Source organism: Neophocaena asiaeorientalis, unplaced genomic scaffold (genome assembly GCF_003031525.2).
Source record: "Neophocaena asiaeorientalis asiaeorientalis breed wild unplaced genomic scaffold, Neophocaena_asiaeorientalis_V1.1 scaffold99, whole genome shotgun sequence".
Classification (NCBI taxonomy): Eukaryota; Metazoa; Chordata; class Mammalia; order Artiodactyla; family Phocoenidae; genus Neophocaena; species Neophocaena asiaeorientalis.
This window is the reverse complement of record NW_020173022.1, coordinates 3,407,486-3,425,908: the sequence shown is the minus strand read 5'-3', so window position 1 is coordinate 3,425,908 and position 18,423 is coordinate 3,407,486. Positions and strand designations below refer to the sequence as shown.

The window sequence follows — 18,423 nt, the reverse complement described above, 5'->3', positions numbered from 1 at the left end:
AAAATGAGTGAGAGGAACAGAAAAGACAATGGAATGGGAGTCTGTTCCACAATCATGACAGACTTAAACTTAGGCCTCCAACTTTGTTTCATCAGCAAATCTCAGAAGATGGGGCCTTGGGCTGCCCGGGGTTTATTGAGTGTTGGTCCAGATGATGAAAATTCAGTATATCATTTCCCATTAAACTACTGTTCTGTGTGTTTATCACTGGGAACTAAGAAAGAAGAGGGGTGAGCAGGAAGGATGATTGAGGCAACAAAACCTCAGTCGCGTTCTTAAAGAAACCGGGCAAAGAGACCACACCATAAATGACATGAGAGCACCAGGAGAGAAGGGCTGAATTCATACATTGGTGGTCAGAGGGTAAGTGCTAAAGAAGGCTGCTAGAGATAAAATTCATCCAGTTGTAAACTTTTCCCAGCACTGGTCTATACCAGTAAAGAGGGAAAGACAGCCCTTTCCTCCTCACTATTGAGCCCCTGAGACACTTCCTTCCAGGACACAACCCTCTGGATGCCTCCATCATCACTACTGTTCATCTATATCATACTTCTACTAGTCTGTTGGAGGCTTCCTGGGACCCTAATCACCACTTATAACATTGCATCTGAAAAAATGAATTTCCAATTCCAAACAACCAAATCAGACTGACTCTTTCAAATAAAACCCTATTCTTTGCTATATAAAAAAATCATTTCCATAGCAGGAAAGAATATAACCAGAAATTTTGGACCTGTCATTTTGTTTCAATATTTTAATCCAGTATTTAATCCAGTATTAGACCTGACACAATTTAAAAGATGTGTACCACTCGTGAGATAAGGTAAAGAAGATCCATATATACCTGATTTAATCTTCAATGGACTTGTAAAAACTATGCCGATACGTTTTCTATTTGAGAGGATTATAGCTCAGAGGGGCTGGGTGGCATGTTCAAGGTCAGAGCCATGATCAAAATCAAGTCCTTATCTTGAGGAAAGCTCTCTGGCTCTCCTAATCTCTTCTCTGGTACTATCTTCACCCTTCCAGTCAAGTTCACTGAGCCCTGTAATTAACCTCAACTTTGCTGCTTAACTGTCATTGAAGTATCCAGTGACATGAGGGGTTTTCTTTGCAAAACTATAATTTTCTAAAGGACTATTTGCATTTTTTTAACTTGTAAGCCCAGTGAACAGTCCAGTACCCCAGTTACAGGAGTCCTGTGTTCCACGGACTAAACGTCACAGAAAAGCCATTCAACTCAATCATCTTCTTCCACTTTTCTAGCCACTGGAGGATAAGTGATAGGATAACGGAATATGGGTTACCAGAGGGGTCAAGACAGGTTCTGGTTTTGTCAGGATTAACTCTGAGGCTTTAGGCAAGTTGCTCTGCCCCTTCGGAGTCTCAAAACCCTATTTGTAAAGTGGGCATGACAATATCTACCACTCAACATTATTGTGAAAATTGAAACAGTATTAAGTAGTATAGATCACCCAGCACAGTACCTGGTCATGATAAGTGCTCAATAAATCCTAATTTCTTTCCCTTAGCCCCCTTCCTCCATTGAAAGATCCAAAGACATTAGATAAGTGGTAGCATCTCTGAGCCGCAGGGCCAAACACAGAGAAATATAGAGACTAATCCAAATTCCCTTTGCTAACTCAAGAACCTTCTTTGTTATATCATTGATACATTTAACATTCTTTTGGGTTAATAGGAATGGAAACACATTTTACAGTTACATCATAGAAGTTGATATCACATAGAGGATTATCTTTCTATGGAAGCATTACGCTTGCTACTTAGAAAACTGTATTTAAACCAGGAAGCCCAGCTGTCTTTGGTAACTGTTCAGCCCAAAGAAAAACTCATTGAGAAGGTGAGTCAGCAGGGCTAACTTTCGGGACGATCACAACCAAGGCCAGCATCTGCAAGACCTGAAATACGGGATGTTATGACACTGGGTGAATTACTTCTTACGTACTTAATTATGCAACAAGATTTGCAGGAGCACAACCACATAGTTTCCCTGAGTATACTGCCAGTATGCTCCACAAATGACTAAATATAAAATAAACAACAGCTAACTGTAAATTATGAAGTTGTAATTCCACTAAGGGGGTGCCAGTGATGTCGTAAATCACTAGAGCAAAGTTTAGGTCACCAAAGGATCCCAGATGAGCTTAGAGGCCTGTAACCCAGCAGTGGTCTCTGCTGCAGATATGGCTCCAGGAAAGCCTTTCCCCTTGTTTTTTGCCCCTTCTCATCTCTGCAAAGGTCCTCCTTTCTTGTTCTCTTCCTCTGAGCTTTCTAAAATCACACTAACCCTGACTTTCTAAATGCAGTTCCTTTTTAGCTGAATGGTCTGTCATTTAAGAGGCTATCCACATCTCCTCCACACTCTTTGAACGGCAAGCTATGAATTAGATATACTTCAGTAGAAAAAAGCTAAGCCTGATATTTAGCAGAAAAATCCATTTAGGGCAAAAGCCCTGGAACACACCTTAAAAGGAGATATTTGAGATGTAACTTTAGTATGTGCCAAGCTAATGTATGTGCCCACTAATGGAATAAATTTGTCTCTAAACATGGCAAACCTGGAAAAGTTATGTTGAAATTTCAAAATACAACCTTCCCACAGTCAGTGTCTGAAAAAAGGGTAAATTAAAACTTGGCTTTCTCAGACCATGTAGAAGATAAGTACACAACATTGCATAAATATTAGAAAAACTGTACTTTATCAACCATCAGAAAGGAAGGACTTTATAAAAAAAAAAGATACAAAATACTGAACTATAACTTTTTAAATGTGGCATGCTTTCATCTGAAAACTTACTTAAAACTAAAGTGAAATTGCAAATATTAGTATCTGTGTGATAGATTGCCCCTTCTTTAACATTTTTCTTCTAGAAGAAGAGCTGAGATAACAATCACTGAAAATTTATCATAGGATTTTTACAACCCCCAATAATTGCCTCAAACTGTTTTTCTTTGTTTTGTGTGAAGCATTTAACACAGTGCCAGGCACCTAGTGAGTGCTTTATGTGTGCTCTTTTTATCTCCCACTTTGTTCATGCATTCATTTATTTAATAAATGCTTTCTATTAAGCCATCTACAACATGAAAAGCACCGTGATAAGCACTCTGAAGTTAGAAAATACCTGCCTCTCTGCCCTTGTCTTCAAAACTTTATACACCTGGTTGAAAAGATAAGATTGACACTTAGGGAGAGTTAAATAACAATGGAACACATAAAACACAGTGGATGTCACAAAGAAACATCATTCAAAACCAATTACTATGAGAGAAAGTGGTGTACGTCAGTGTTTTCAAACTTTGCGGTATATAAAAATCATCCAGGATATTTAGAATGTACATGATTGGTAGATTCTGATTCACTGGGTGTGGGTGGGGCCTTGGAATCTGCATTTTAAGGTTCTTCTTTCTGATGCACGCGGGTGAGTTAGGGATCACACTTTAAGATACCCAGGATTAGATTGCAAGTGCGTTAGAGAAAGAATCCGATTACCTGTTATTTCTCTTTATCCTTTTTCTCTAAATCATTAGAAATGAACTGCACATGGGAGAGATGTATAGAGGAGAAAGAAAGGAAGAATATAAGGACCAAAGGATAATTTTTCTGGATGAGGAAGGACTCCATGCTCCCTAAAGGAAAGCAGTAACCCAGTTATCTACACCTCCAATTAGAGACTACATAACACTGTAAAGCCCACAAAGCATTTTTAACAAACACACAAACACTTTTCCATATGTCGGAACTGATATTCCCAACAAAGCTGTGCTCCTAATCTCTGACTAATACCCACTGAGCGTGTTTAAGAGATGATCTGCCTCTCATCTATCATGTGTAGAAGGTACATGGTACCCTGCTTCTCTAGACAACTAGCACACGTCTTGCAATAAACCGTCTTCAAAGTGCCTCACCCACAGTGACCCATTCTCTCCACATGCACCGCAAGCATTAGCCATGCTGTTCTATTACAGAAAAATGCCAGGAAGATTTCATCGTTAATTGCTTGGCAAAAAATAAATAAAGAGTCCTGGATGCTTCATGATATAGAAATGCAGTCTGTATGTCTTCCAGGTTCATCAGATTTCAAAGCCATACATATGAAAGCAGGTCACATATCAAACTGAGAACAGAATGTTTATCTTACTCAACTGGTTAGGAAATCTAAGTTGGCAAAAGAATGGCAACTTTATATATAATCACATTTAACTTAGTATATTATTCACGTACAAAAAAATTAAGAAAACCCCACAGAAATCTCAGAGGAGTGGTATGACAGTGCTATGTTAGAGATATTATACTACAGAGAAAATTTAACGTGATTGGTCTCCTGGAAACTTACTGGCTGTGTCAGGTCTGGGATAAGAAGTATTGACAGCTGGTAGCCTAAGCATATGTCATATATTCTCCATTCAATTCAGTGTCTAAATTGGGGATGGGTGTTTGTCTGCTTCAGTCATGATAAAGTCTTCAGTGATGGATGAAGCACGTGGAAATATGAAATGTTGGTCCCATCTCAAAGTTTAAAAAGATGTGCAATACTGTTTCATGCTAAAGAAGGGGAGGGTGGCCTGAAAGAGGTGACCGTAGTCAGGAACATCTGAGCCAGACTCCTGGCTCTGCCAGGAACTTACGGTGTGGTCTTAGGAGTGTCACTAAAAATCCTAAGGCATCAGCTCTGAACTGTTGATCAAAAACGGATGTCTCCCTAGTCACTCGGTAAGTGACATGCTGTAAGACTGTGACTTTGGACGATGGGAATATTCCTAATTTCAGTGACATTAAATGACCTCCAGCATGGATTGGGAAACCGTATTGAATACATAACTGAGCCTGAACTTGTCAGAGAGGTTGTAGAATTAGAGAACAGGGAAAGGGCAAGCATTCAGGGTCTTTGTTTACATCATCTCATCATTCCAAACAATAAACCTGTGTGATAGATATTAATGTGTCAGGTTTTCAGATGAGAAAATCAAGACCCGGAGACGTGTCTAAAGTCAACCAGTAAGTAAATTGCAGACCCATCATTTAACATGGATTTGTCTAAAAACAAAGTAAAATGCTTTGAACCTCCTAGTGCCCCTAAATCTAAATTAAGTATTCTTGCTTTTGAGAATTGGATATAAATGTATTGAAATACATTCTTGTTTTTTATCTTTATTTGATAACTTAATTTAGAAAAGCCTTCATTTGATTCCTTATGGTATACTAATGCACATAAATTTAGCCCTTTATTTCTCAAATATTTTCACAAATGCAATGTCTCTTTGGCCTGCTACATTCCCATGAGGAAGATGGGCAGTTTATAATGAAGTTATATGCCCAGTTTATAACGAAGAATAAGAACCAGAGGAATTAAAAGAGATTTGTGCAGCATGGCAGTGTGTCATGAAGGGGCATGCTGGGGTCCCTCTTCCTAACTCAGTGTTGTTTCTCTCGATAATAATGTATCTAAAAGAATCTGGTTGACATCAAAGGTGGTGGGATACAATGAAAAAAATTTAAATGGGATCAGGAGAGATTCCTGATCAAGATTCAAGTCACTCAACAGTAGTTCACTAAAATTCTCCAAGCCACAGTTTTCTTATCTGTAAAACAAAAATAATTATGCCACCCCTACCTACTTCTTAGAACTGCCTTTATAAAACATAATAGCACTGGTACATGTTCTTAGAGTTTGTGAAGCAGTTTCGTATTTTATCTCACTTTATCATTCCTATTATTAATGTTATTAATCCTTTAAGACAAGTAAGGCATCAATTTATACAAGTAATAAGGGAAAAGAATTAAGCAAACCAGCAGCCTGAGTATATTAATTCAGTTTAAACAATTGTACTTTTAAGGCTTTACCCAAGCACAGCTGGAATTTCCTGGCTGTGCAAGGTAGCCCTGAATCTTCAAACACACACACACACAAAAGAGAAATCCAAAACAGTGCAGACAACAGATATTCTCATCACCCTGAGAAAGGAGAATGTTAGGGTAAAGGAAAAAAAGATATAAATTTAAATAACACTTCATATATTCTGAGTAAAAAATGATCACGCACGGAAAAATCTCTTCTTCCCTGAGGGAAGCTAGAACAGACGCATAACAGTCAAACGTGCAGTGATATTATTTTCTTCTTCTCTTGTCAAAAGGGATTCAGCCTTTGAAATATATGTAGCGAAACTGCAGATTTCAGTTTCGTGATTAATGAACCAAATTACGTTTTATTTCTTAAATGTATTAAGATTCATCCTGTGTTCTTCCCTCGAACTTGAGGATTAGAGCAGCTGAACAGCACATCTGGTTATAGGCAAAGAGCTCTCTGGGTGGTTCTCCTTCTTTTCTCCTTTAAAACTAGGCAATGTGGGAAACTGCAGAAACTTTTATTGGGGAAGAGTGATTTTTAATCCTCAAAAATGATGATTACTCTCCCTGTTCCCCCTTTTTCATGAGAAAGAGAAAGATTAATTATTTAGCTATATCTAATTTATAATTTTAAAATTTTGTTCTGCATGATGTTATATCATTTGTTAATACTTTCCCTAAAGAAAATATTTGCATTCATCAGGCAAATGTTTCAACATCATTTTGCCTGGGAATGATTTTTACATAGACTTCATAATAACAATTTATATTTTCTCTGCAATTATCACTTTAAATAAGGGCTGGGGGACTGCAGACTTTCATATCTGGATAAATGCATTGTCTTTGATTTTTCTAAGTGCTTCTTCTTCTGCCAAAAAACACTACCGTGTCCTGGAACATGTTGCTAATCCAACCTGATCATCATTCTACAGGGTACAGAGAAATATATATCATTTTCCTCCTCTTTTTTCTACAAAAGCATGTATGAGTCTTAAAATATTTAATAAAAGAAAATTCAAGATCCAGGGATCTACAATAATAGAAAATTTTCAGTCCCTTAAGATATTTTCTTCCCAACTTGCTTTGTGGCACTTTTCTTACTAAATCATGTAAAAATGATTTTTTTTGAGCAGTAGCTCTCCAACTGTGGTCTTGGAATGTCCTTTAGGTATTATGCAGGCTTTTCCAATTTCAAAAGGAGACATGTGCTCATGTCTAGGGAAGGTTCCCAGCTAGAACAAGCAGAAAAGAAAAAGAAACTGTTTACTCTGAAGGTCTTTACTGCTGGAAATGTACCCACTGGAACTTGAGAACGCTGGGAAATAACTGTGATGTCACAGCTCTCATCATTCTTGGAGAACTTTTGTTTGTTGTTTGTGTGTTTGTTTAACTTTTCTGACGAGAGCAAGTGGGTTCAACATGTGTGTGTTTTCGTAATTTGGGGGAAACACAGTCTTTGAAAAATTAAGAAAAATCAGCCATCAAGAATGTTGTACATGGGTTTGCCTGGTGGCGCAGTGGTTAAGAATCTGCCTACCAATGCAGGGGACACAGGTACGAACCCTGGTCCAGGAAGATCCCAAATGCCGCAGAGCAACTAAGTCCGTGTGCCACAACTACTGAGTTTGTGCTCTAGAGCCCGCGAGCCACAACTATTGAGCCCATGCGTCACAACTACTGAAGCCCACGCTCCACAAGAGAAGCCACCTCACTGAGAAGCCTGCACACCGCAACGAAGAGTAGCCCCCGCTCGCCTCAACTAGAGAAAGCCCGCGCACAGCAAAGAAGACCCAACGCAGCCAAAAATAAAAATAAATAAATTTATATAAAAAAAAGAACATTAATACAAACATTGTGTAAAAAATAAAAAAGAAATACTTTAACATCTAACTGTTACCTGTGTCTACCTCAGGGTGGTGAAATTTAGTTCACTTTCCCATTTAAACTTTTTAATGCAAAATAATACATTCTCTAAAATAAGCATGTATTGCACTTTGGTATTACTCATATTTTAAAAATTACTTGCATTAGAGATTGCATAAACAGAAGAATCATACAATACCTCCCTAAAATTATCTATTTGATTTATTTGCTTACCACAACTGTGGAATAAACCCCGCCCAAAAAGTCTCTAATCTTAAGAAAATTCTCAAGGTAAATTAATTTAAAATATTTAGAAAAGAATTAAGCAATACTTGTAGAGGAACTGATTATTTCTACAGTAAGCATTGAGAAAAGGGATTTGCTTGGTCTAAAAGAAGCAGACAAAGAAGATGTCACAAGGAGGTGATGGAAGCAGAACCTTGAAAGGTAGCATGGGTAGGTTTGTAAAAAAGAGGCATGGAGCAAGGACATTTCAGATCAGAATCAAAGAAGCAGAAAAGAGACTAGAGCACATGTACTAGCTTAACTGGCATACTAGGGAAAAGTAGGGGAATGGTTCGAATCAGCATTTGTGTGTGAATGAGCAGGTTGCTGGGGCAGAGATAAAAATACAGATTGTAAAAAAAAAAAAAAAAATATATATATATATATATATATATATATAGTAAAGAATGATTTTAAAAAAAGAACAGGACAAAAATTTGGTCGAGATAGAAAAGAATGAAAAGCAATTGTGAATTCTAAAGAAGAGGAGAGCCATGATTTTTTTAAAAATATATTTGTAAAAAATGCACTAGCATTCACTCATTCATGCAACCAATATTCTTTGAAGACCTATTATATCCACTCTGCCATCATGTACACATAGAGGAGGATAAGCATGGATGCAGACATTTAGTTAGGAGGCTGGCTTAGCAGTGCAGGTGAGATATTGTAAAGATTTTACAAGGAAATGAATTCAAGTGATTTTAGAAGGTAAAATTGTTGGGATTTGGAGTTGGGTTGGACAGAGGCATAAAGGAAGGAGTCAAGGATGAGTCTGAAGTTTCTGAGTGTTGCACCCACGTGTTTTGATACAGGAAAATAGAAAAAGTTATGAGAGGATCAGACTGGGAAAAGGAGCTCATTAGTGCCACGTTTAGGTTGTTTTTGAGGTTGAAGCGTTTTGTGCTGTTCAAATGGAAATGTCCAATAGGTAGATGCATATATAGATCTGCAGCTCCAAGGCGGGGGGCCTTGAAGCTATATCCTGGGAGTCATTAGTATATAGATGGTTACTAAAATGGTGAGCCTAGAGGAGATCTCCAAGGCAAAGGGTTTAGAGTGGGAAGAGGAGGGGAGGGGGCCTAGTACTTATGCTAGGTTAGAAAGGGGATCCACTAAACTTAGGGAGCTCATTCTATCACTTAATAAGCTTTTACTGAGCACAGACACCAGTCTGGCACCTGTCCCAGTGGTATGTGACTGCTGTAATCCAGACCAGTATTTAGGGAAGTAGCACTGGTAGAAAATGGAAAGAAAAGTCAAATGTACATAATTATTTAGTGTCACCTCCCAGTTTGGATTAACGGTGATGTATGTCAATGTCCAGGTATAAAGATTTAGATTCAATGCCTGTTCCCACTAGAACTTTCAACTTCATATATTTATGAGTTACTTGGAAAAGAAGCAGAATAGTAACCAGTTTCCCAAACCTCAATCCCCAAGAAGTCTCTAACTGGCTATTATAAAATGAATCATCAGAGACGACAAATACGTGAAAATACCTAGTACATTACATATTTTGCTCAAAAGCCCTCTCCTTTTCTGAGGATTCTAGAACAGCATTTAAGAGGCTTCTGTGGCCTTTAGCATCAGTTTTCTCCACAGCAGACAGATCTTGGACAGCCAGTTGGGGCACAGGGAATGAATGCAAAGAAGAAAAGGATGGTGGACAAGCTCAGGAGGCCGGGGCACTGACTCCCTATCACTCAACAGACCCAAGCCAATTCTACCAAGACCTTTGCAGACTACCATGAATTTGTGTGGATAAATACAACGGAAACTTGAGAAAACGTGTTCTCTGTATATATCTGAAGTGCTGGCTAGGCCTTTCACTTTGCCCATAGTCAAGCTGATTGAACTTAGCATATCCTGGCTCAAAAATTGATTGAGTTGAGCCCCTTGGCCTTTAAGTTGTATATCTCAATCGTCTTTGAATAGATTTGGCCTCCGCATGTATATTCAGAGTACTGGAAGAGTACCTATCTGTTTTTATGCTTATTTATAACTACACCACCTTCCAGCACTGTGAGGTCCTTTAAAATATAATGACATACTGATGATGAGAAATTAAGTGAATGGGGTGAATGTTCTCTCAGACAAACGTTTGAGGGAAAGCAATTTCCCTTCCAGTTCTGGCCTCACGCTTCTGTTTCTAGTGAACGCCCAAGCTCAAGATTATCTTGGAAGGTGTGTATAAACTACCATCGAAGCTACAAAGACAAAATATTCATTCTGTCAGTTTGTTGTTCCCAGCATTGCCTTATCCTGTTGACCCTCCAATGTCAGGGTGAGAAACAGACCAAGAGAGAAGTAGAAGATCCCAAGTTGTACAAGGGTGTATCCTCATCTGTCCTGTAAGTCTCTTGAAACTCTTGCCCAAAAAGGGAGGACCAGTGGAGGCCAGGAGTCAGATTCAGGGGTTGGAAGTGGTTGTGAGTGCCCAAGTTGCAGGCACACAAAAGACGGCGGGGGCAGCTATTGTTCTTCCTTTGAGGGGAAGAGGCTTACCCTAACCCTAGGGCCTAACTCTAAGGTGGCCAATGTTCTGCCCTATCCAAGGACTTCAGGTACTGAGGGTTTCTGTGGCAGTTTTGCAGCATCTCACTACTACTGCCAGCTTTCCGTCTCTCAGAACTGCCCTTCTTTCTTTAAATACTTGGAGTTCGTCTACAGAAATGTCTCACCCACCTCCACAAGGACAAACCTTCTCCTTCCCACTGGAACCCAGGCATCAGCCCTAGCACCCACCTATCCAGGGTCATCTAGTCCCACTCTTCTCCTGTCCCTTCCTGCTAACCCTGGAATACTGACCACCCTCGTTTCAAAGTAGAGGAAGGCACAAAGCCTACCAGCTGTTTCCACGTTTCCGTTAAAACGCATGTGTAGCATATATTTACGCAGGCCCCGCAGTGACTTCACGCTATTGATATTTCCCATCTTTTGCTACTTGTGTAGAGGGGTCTTCCAGCACATCTCTCTCTCCTGCGGGAGTCCAAGGGTTTTTGAAGGCCGGGGTTAAGTTCCAGCCCCGACCTGGGAGGAATGCGCCCCCTTTCGGCGAGAGAGAGCAAGGAGAGGCGCGTCTGGTAAGGCTCGCGAGTGCGTTCCACCTCGCCGAGCGCTGCGCCCCAGTGCCCCTGGAACTGGGAGGAAAAGGGCGGAGGTGGGATGGCGGTTTTCGCATCTTCGTCCCGGCCGGCAGAGATGGAGAACATTAAAATCTAAGATACTGTGTCTTTATTTTACAAGTTAAAATTCTTCACTGAATTACTGAATTAATTCTCCCTCGCCCAATCTACTCCCTCCCCCACGTCTTCCGCCCCTCTTCCACCAAATAGATGAGCGTCGAAGAGAGCCTGTGGTTCTGGCCGGGTGCGACCGCCATTCCTGCAAGAGAGTTTCGGTGTAGTCTCTCCTCATGCGGCAGTTAAGAGCATTTCCAATCGCTTGCAAATAACTCCTTGAAAGTAGACAAAATAGGAACCAGAGGACCTGTCCTTGTCCTTTCTCATAACTCGGGCCTTGGGGATTCAAATTAATACACATTTTTCAAATGCATTCCTCATTTGGAGCTGAGTCTGGGGAAATCAATAATGGCAAAAATGAGGACCAAAGTTCTTGGGAATTAGAGCTCCCTCGTTACGTGGTGCAGCAAAGCGACTAGGCTATCCAGTGCCCGAGAACTGCATTCTGGTCCTAACTCAGACCTATATAAATTCCTGTATTTGAGAACTCCGGGAACAGCAGAATCCTTGATTCTAGTCGTACTCAGACTCTTCTGAGAAGTCACTTGTGTTTGTGATTGATTTGTTCTGACGTGTTTTCTTTATTTTCTTTCATAAAATTTCCCTAACCCACCACCATTTGTGCCTTTGTTCCCCTCCCCTCCCCTAAAGTGGCTTGCCCCTGTAATCGGCTTCCCAGATATTTTTTTTCACCAAGAAAAGTGCTTCCAGGACAAGTGAAATGTAGTGATTTTTCTTTTTTGTCTTAAACCTAAAATTGATAGGCCATAATTCTCTGTACGACTACTTCCTTGAGGCTGCCTCACTAAATTAGACAAATGACAATGCCAAGAATCTACTAATATCCAGACCACGGTGGAGACTCCTTACTCAAAAACGTACGTGTGTTTGGAAAACAAACCCACTGACCCTGAAACACCGATGACTGTCCCTCCTCAGACCTCTCAGCAATGTTTCTCCGCATTTACTGATTTAATAACAAAGAGCATTTCGAGAAAAGGAGTTCGTGGCAGTTTGTTGACATTATTATTACTTTTTGAGATGGTTGGTTTTTAACTGTTGTTAGCCTGCTCACCAAACTATTGGATTTTACAAGAATCCAAATTCTTGTGAGTAAATAATAATGCTGTTGACATATGCATCTTCTTTGAATTGTTGAAAAGGGAGTTAAAAGTGTACCAAAACTATGAGAGTGGCACTCGCCCCGCTTCAAATTAAAACCCAGAATTCGACAAAGAGCGTCCAATCGGATTACAATGGCGCGCAATCACAGGTAGTTCTGTAAATGTTTGGACACGAAGTGGCAACAGGGAGTTGGCCCCTTATCCACCCTCGGGGGGACAAAAAAAAGAAAAAAGGAAGCCTTATATCCTATTCTACAAATACACTCCCCCGATTCCTAAAAATTGTACTTCTTATGGCTTTTGCTGACTCCATCTCTCCTAAAGGGTAAAAAATAAATACATATTCTCAGAGCCATTGAAAGTCCGCACCGCCAGGAGCGAGAGGCACGCGGGGTTCGCCGCGCACGCACAGGCGCGCACGGATTTGCAACTTCCTCGTACCCGCGTCCCTGGCGCCCCCGCGAAGGAGAGGGGTTCTCCAGGAGGTGGAGGTCTGCTTTGACTGTCGGCCCTGCTGAAGGAGGGAGCAGGTAAACAGGATATGGGAGAGGAACTGTAAAAGAAACACATCTTTTAAAAGAAAATTCAAATGGGTCTAGGGATCCTCATCGTTGAAAATCTATAGATGTTATTTAAAACTGAAAAAGGTTCCCGGAGGTGTCTGCTGACCAGAGCGGCGTTCAAAATTCGGATCTGAGCTGATCTGAGCCTGTGGAATAGGAAGATCTCCTTGGCTCCGAAATTGCTGGGGTTTTTTCGCAGGGGGCTGCAGGGGGGTGACATCTTGTTGGTTTGGAGATGATTTATTTACTCGTGTTGTAAAATCTAAAATGACGCCCCTGGGAAGACGAAGGAACTGCAGGGACCCGAGTGACCTACTGCTCCCCGTCTGACGCCCCTACGCTCTGACCTGAGCTTGCCCGGGGAAGGTTAAGGTCGCCGAGCAAAAATGCAGGTTTGCGCGACGCCCAAGGTGCGGGGAAGGCGCTCCGGAGTCTTGGGCAGGGCCTCCTCAGTGAAGTGAACGGTGGAGCCAGTGACTCACTGTCTTCTAGACCTGGGGGATCTGGAGCCCCAGGGAGTATTGGCAGCCGGGGCCTCGGACTTTAGAGGCTCCCCTCCCCGAAGCTTCAAACTCCAAGCGCCCTTCGCTCCAAAGCGGGAGGGAGTCATAGGTGGTCAATTTCTCCGAAACGGTAAGAGGAGGCCATTAAGCCCCTTGCTTCTGCATGTAAGGTAAACAGGATTCTCAACCTCTTTTCTGGACTTGACATTCAACCTTGGGGACTCAGTGACCTCCCTTGATCCTGGATTTTACTGCCTCCTCTAAAGAGAAAAAAATTCCAGGCTACGCTTAAAACGGTATATTTCGTTCGCTCCCTCCCTTGAATCGAGATAACTGAGGCCCAAATTCAGAGTGGCGGCACCGGCTCCTGGGCCCCAGGATCGTGCCGCATAGGAAAATTTCTTGGCGCTGTAGGTGTTGCAAATATTGAGACTCCAGTGGAATTGATGTTCCGATGTGAATTCCAAGCAGGGAGCGCCCTGGAGAACGATCCCGCTCTCCTGGGCGTTTCTCTGGCCTAGAAGAGTCGGCAGAGATGGGCCCCCGGGAATGTGGCAGGCGCATTGGGCGGGTGATTCCTTCGCGCCGCGTTTACACCTCTCCCTTTGTGACAAATCGATTTCCCCGCGCCGCTGTTCTGCATTTGCATCCCGCCGTGGCCCGCGGTCCAGCTGCGCCCGGTGCACCCTTAGAACAGCCTTGTGAATGTGTGCTAGTGTACACGCGTGTCTAATTGACTTTCCGTCTACCTTTTTATGACTACATGTGTTTCCAACGAAAGGTCTTATTAGGACAATCTGGTTTCACTAATTTAGAGGTTGGGAACGTGGAAGGCAGGCGCTTTTTTTTTTTTTTTTAAGAGTTTGCAGAAGTTCAGATTAAGAAATGACAGCGGGATGCACCGTCCTCCTAGAAGTAGGTCTGCCTATTTTTATGACCTGTTTCTCTTTCCTCTCCCTGACTACCCCTGTTCTACCACCACCCCCTTCTCACTCCACACTCCCCCATTAGCCACTGGATTTCTAACCGCGTTAGACAACTGTTTCTTTAAGCACTTAAGATATTTGAACCGAGAAGTTTGAGAAATTTGCTAGGCTGGGAGTATCAGTAAAAGGAGAAAGAAATCCTTCAACAGAGAGGAAAGTGAAGTGAATAAAAAAGGGGGGAGACAGAATTGTGGTGTGGAGTGCAGGAGATCAGCGGGAAGCCTTCACTTTGGACAGTACGTGGCTCCTCTTTGCTAAGATGGGTCCCGTTTGTAATTCAGAAAAATTTGCAGTATTAATGATCTAACGTTGCAAGTGTAAGTAGAGTCTGTTTTACTTATTTCAGCTGAACAGAAAATTTAGGAAGGACCTGTTTCTATATAACTCTAAGAGGAAAAGGTGTCTTTTAAATGTTCCTCATCTCTGCAAAGGAGATTATGATTTTTCACTCTGGAGCAGACTCCCAGCAGGCTGCTCAAAGCGCCTGACTCTCGGTGCCCTCCTCTGTCCCTTGCCGCTGGCAGCCTAGCTCTAACACCCTGCCTGGAGACTCCTCTCTTCTCTGATTCACAGTCTGACCCTCACTGTCCACAGTGGACTGGAGGCCCAGCAGGGCTCCACTGGTCCTGACTTCTAGGTAGCTCATGACAGGTTCCTTGGCATCTCCTGGTTGGGGCCCAAGACTAAGGACAAAGGTCCTCCTGGACACTTGCTATCACTCAACTTACCAAACCCTCTTATTCTCAACCCAGAGATGGGGAAGGAGGTTGAGGAAAACATTGCTTCTAAGAGCAACTACTATTTGTTAGGATAGGCCCTGGTCATCTCCAGAAAGCAAGGCCTGTGGCGTGTGTGTGTGTGTGTGTGTGTGTGTGTGTGTATGTGTGTGTGGGGGGGGTTGGGTGTGTGTGTTTTCTCAGCTACTTTCTCAGCCCCAGGTGTCTGTCCATCAGCTCATTCCCATCACCTCGCTCTGCATTCTGCGACCTCCCTCTGGAACTGTTTGTCTACCATTCTTCCTCAAACACCCTCTCCCCCAGAATCTGTTTCCTTTCTGGGGTCACTCCCCACTAGGCCTCCTTACTACTAGAAACTCTGTGATGTGCTCAAGTATCAAGCAGGCAGGTTCCCACAGGTGTCATCCCTTTCCCTCAGGACAAACGGTCCCCAACTCTGCCTGCTGCCCTTTGCCTGTCCCCAACCATCCCGCGGTAGTCACGTGCTCAACGCAGCCTTAGCTGCGCCAGGCCTGGGTCTTGAAAGAGCCAACCCTGGGCTGCCTCCGCACCACTGTGGCCTAGCCTCAGCTTGGGGGTGCTTCCCAGCTGGCCTCCTCAGCCCAGTCTTGCTCTGTACCCACTAGAAGGCCACCATGAAGTCGAACTCCCCTCTCTTTGTGTCCACTTAAAGTCAAACGACAGGAACCGTCAGCATCTCTCCAGCTCTGGCCTGCGTGGGCCCTGGGCTTGCTGCGGCCACTGACCCCGGGCCTGCTTTACACAGCCCTCCGCTTGCTTTTGGGGCAAAGCAGCCCTGGCTGATCTCCCTTGCCGCACCCTGATTTTCTATACAGCAGTTTCTTCACAATGTTGTTTTCTGTTGTGGCTCCAGCCTTCAGTTCTCCGAATAGTGACAAACGTTGTGATTAATAATTAGCCATGGCAAAACAAAAAAACGGCAGAATTTGCAGAATTAGTGAAGCTGGGTAATAGGCACATGGAAATTCGTAATACTATTCGCCCTACTCTTTGTATGTTTAAATATTCCCTAGTAAAGTGTTTTAAAATAATACTATTTTGCAGTACATTTTCTTGAGCTACAAGTGCCTACACCTTCGGTGGTTGAGTCATGCTGCCTGGCTGTGCTGGGCCTGAGCAGCTCCCCAGAAAGCTCCCCAGAAACCAGTAACCTCAACAAGGAGGCCTCTGCACCTAGGCATTATCTGGGACTTGGGGACACAGGGTCTTCACTCCTCAGAGTTGCCCAGTTTTTCCCTAGTGTCAGGCCAGGTCAGATTCCCCATCACCCTCTGCCTCTGCGCGTCGTAGGGTGGATCGGCCCCAGTTTGCTTTTGGCTAAAAAACTATAAGGGGAGCCCAGGCCTGGACCAAGGATGCAGGGCGAACAGCAGGCAGCCTGCGGTAGAGATGGGCTCTCCCTGCGGCCTGTTTCAGCTTGGCCCTCCCACAATTTTTCACAGGCCTTGCTTCCAGGTGTTTCTAAGTCCCGTTTGCTTTGCTATCTGTTTTCTGAGAATCTGACCTTGGCACTGTTTTTGGAAAAGCACAGAATTCCAGTGGACCCCCTGGTTCCACAGGCTCCAGGTTCCAAGACGAAATAGCAGTCAGCAAATAATGGCATGGAAAGGGATCAGCCTCATTTAAAACCTTCCAGCCAAGTTCTGACTCTAACAACCTTGTTTAGGAAATATCCAACCCCATGTCACCTGTGATGAGCCAGGTGACAGGTCTGTTATAGACTCCAGGACGTATGGATACACTTGGAGTCACTTTTTTGAGGTACAGCTAATAACGCGAGGTGAGATTTCCTTGGGGGCACGATACCAATCAGGTAGGTTGCGGAAGGGAGATTATACATGGACTTTTCTGGAAATTTTGGGGCCAGTAGGGAGAGCTCCTTCAATGCGACACAGTGCTCCGCGCTTCCCCAGCGCATCTCTCCCATGCGGGCTCATGCGGGGCGGCAGCTCGGGTTTCACCCCTAAAGGACACTACCTTTGCTTCGCCTGAGTCTCCCCGTGTCATTCAGGCCTTTCATTCTACCGGGGGTCTCAAACCCTTATGCAGGTGTCCGCAACAGCCGGGGACAGAGAGTGGCTCCGGGGACAGAGAGCGGATCCGGCTTTCTAGCCGGGCGCTCCGGCGCCGCCTCTCCGGCACACCCGGCCTTCGGAGCCCGCGCGCGGTGCCCAGCCAGAGCAGCGCGGGTCTAGCTCGATTTACGCGGTGCCCTCTGCCACCTCTGTCCCGTCGGCCCTCCAACCCGCTTACGCCACCCGGAAGAAGCCCTCCGAACTCGACTCAGCATCTTTAACCCAATGCTTTCCCAAACAGGGCGGGCTCCCCGAATTTGCACCGCTCTGGGACCCTTTTCCAGCCCAGCCCCGTCGCCCCGCAAGCGGGAAGATCCGGCAGCCGCACTCGTTCGGGACGGAGAGGCAGCGCAGTCGGCTTCGGCGAGAGTCTGCGGCCGGCAGAGTCCCTGACCCCAATCGCAGGGCCTCCCTCCAGCGTCCGCCCTGGCTCCGTCCTCCGCGGAGCCCTCCTTTTCTCATCCTTTTCCCTCTGTCTGTGACCGGCCATTCCTCCGGCCACTGCCACCAACCCCTCCTGGTTCCTGACTTTCTCCCCCTGGCCCCAGGCGGGCTCCAGCCGCCCAGCCCGGACCCCCGCCCTCGACCCGGGACACACACCCCCGCGGGCATGCGCCCGTCACTCACTGTCCTGTTGCGGGGTGTCACTGCCGCTGGTGAGTCCCGGCGACTCCAGTAGGCTCCTGCCGGCCTCGCCCACGCTCTCGTCCGCCTGCGCCGCCACCATGTCCCCGGCTTCCTCCAGGTCTAGCAGGTGACTGACGGAGAAGTTCTTTTTCGCCTGCAGGGTGTCGAGGTTGCCCGGGCTGTCCAAGCGGCCGCCCAGCGCCGGTTGCCGCTCCAGAACGTGCCCGTAGCTGGAGGTCATGGTCTCCCCCTCCGATCCCACCCACCCCCCTCTTCCCGCTCGAATCAACACCAAACGCTGTGGGCGCGAGGGGGGAGAGGAGAAGAGTGGGGAAGAGAGGGGGGGAGTGGAGAGAGAGAGAGAGAGAGAGAGAGAGAGAGAGAGAGAGAGAGAGAGAGAGAGAGAAGGAGGGGAAGAACAAAAAAAAAAGTGGAAGGAGGGCGGGGGACCCCCTTGTGTAGAGCAGAGCGTTCTGCACCAGCAGCCTTCGACAGCCTCGGTTGCCTTCCTGAGGCCAAGTCCGGCGG

At 44.4% G+C, this 18,423-nt stretch overlaps 1 protein-coding gene across 1 annotated transcript in view; it reads right to left on the bottom strand.

Moving 5' to 3' along the window:
- PRRX1 (paired related homeobox 1) overlaps positions 1-18,136 on the bottom strand; it is a 72,947-nt gene extending 54,811 nt beyond the window's left edge. Inside the window, exon 1 of the mRNA XM_024742395.1 lies at positions 17,896-18,136. Within this exon, the coding sequence (XP_024598163.1) occupies positions 17,896-18,136 (241 nt within the window). The remainder of the gene's footprint in view (positions 1-17,895) is intronic.
- Positions 18,137-18,423: the final 287 nt, after the last annotated feature.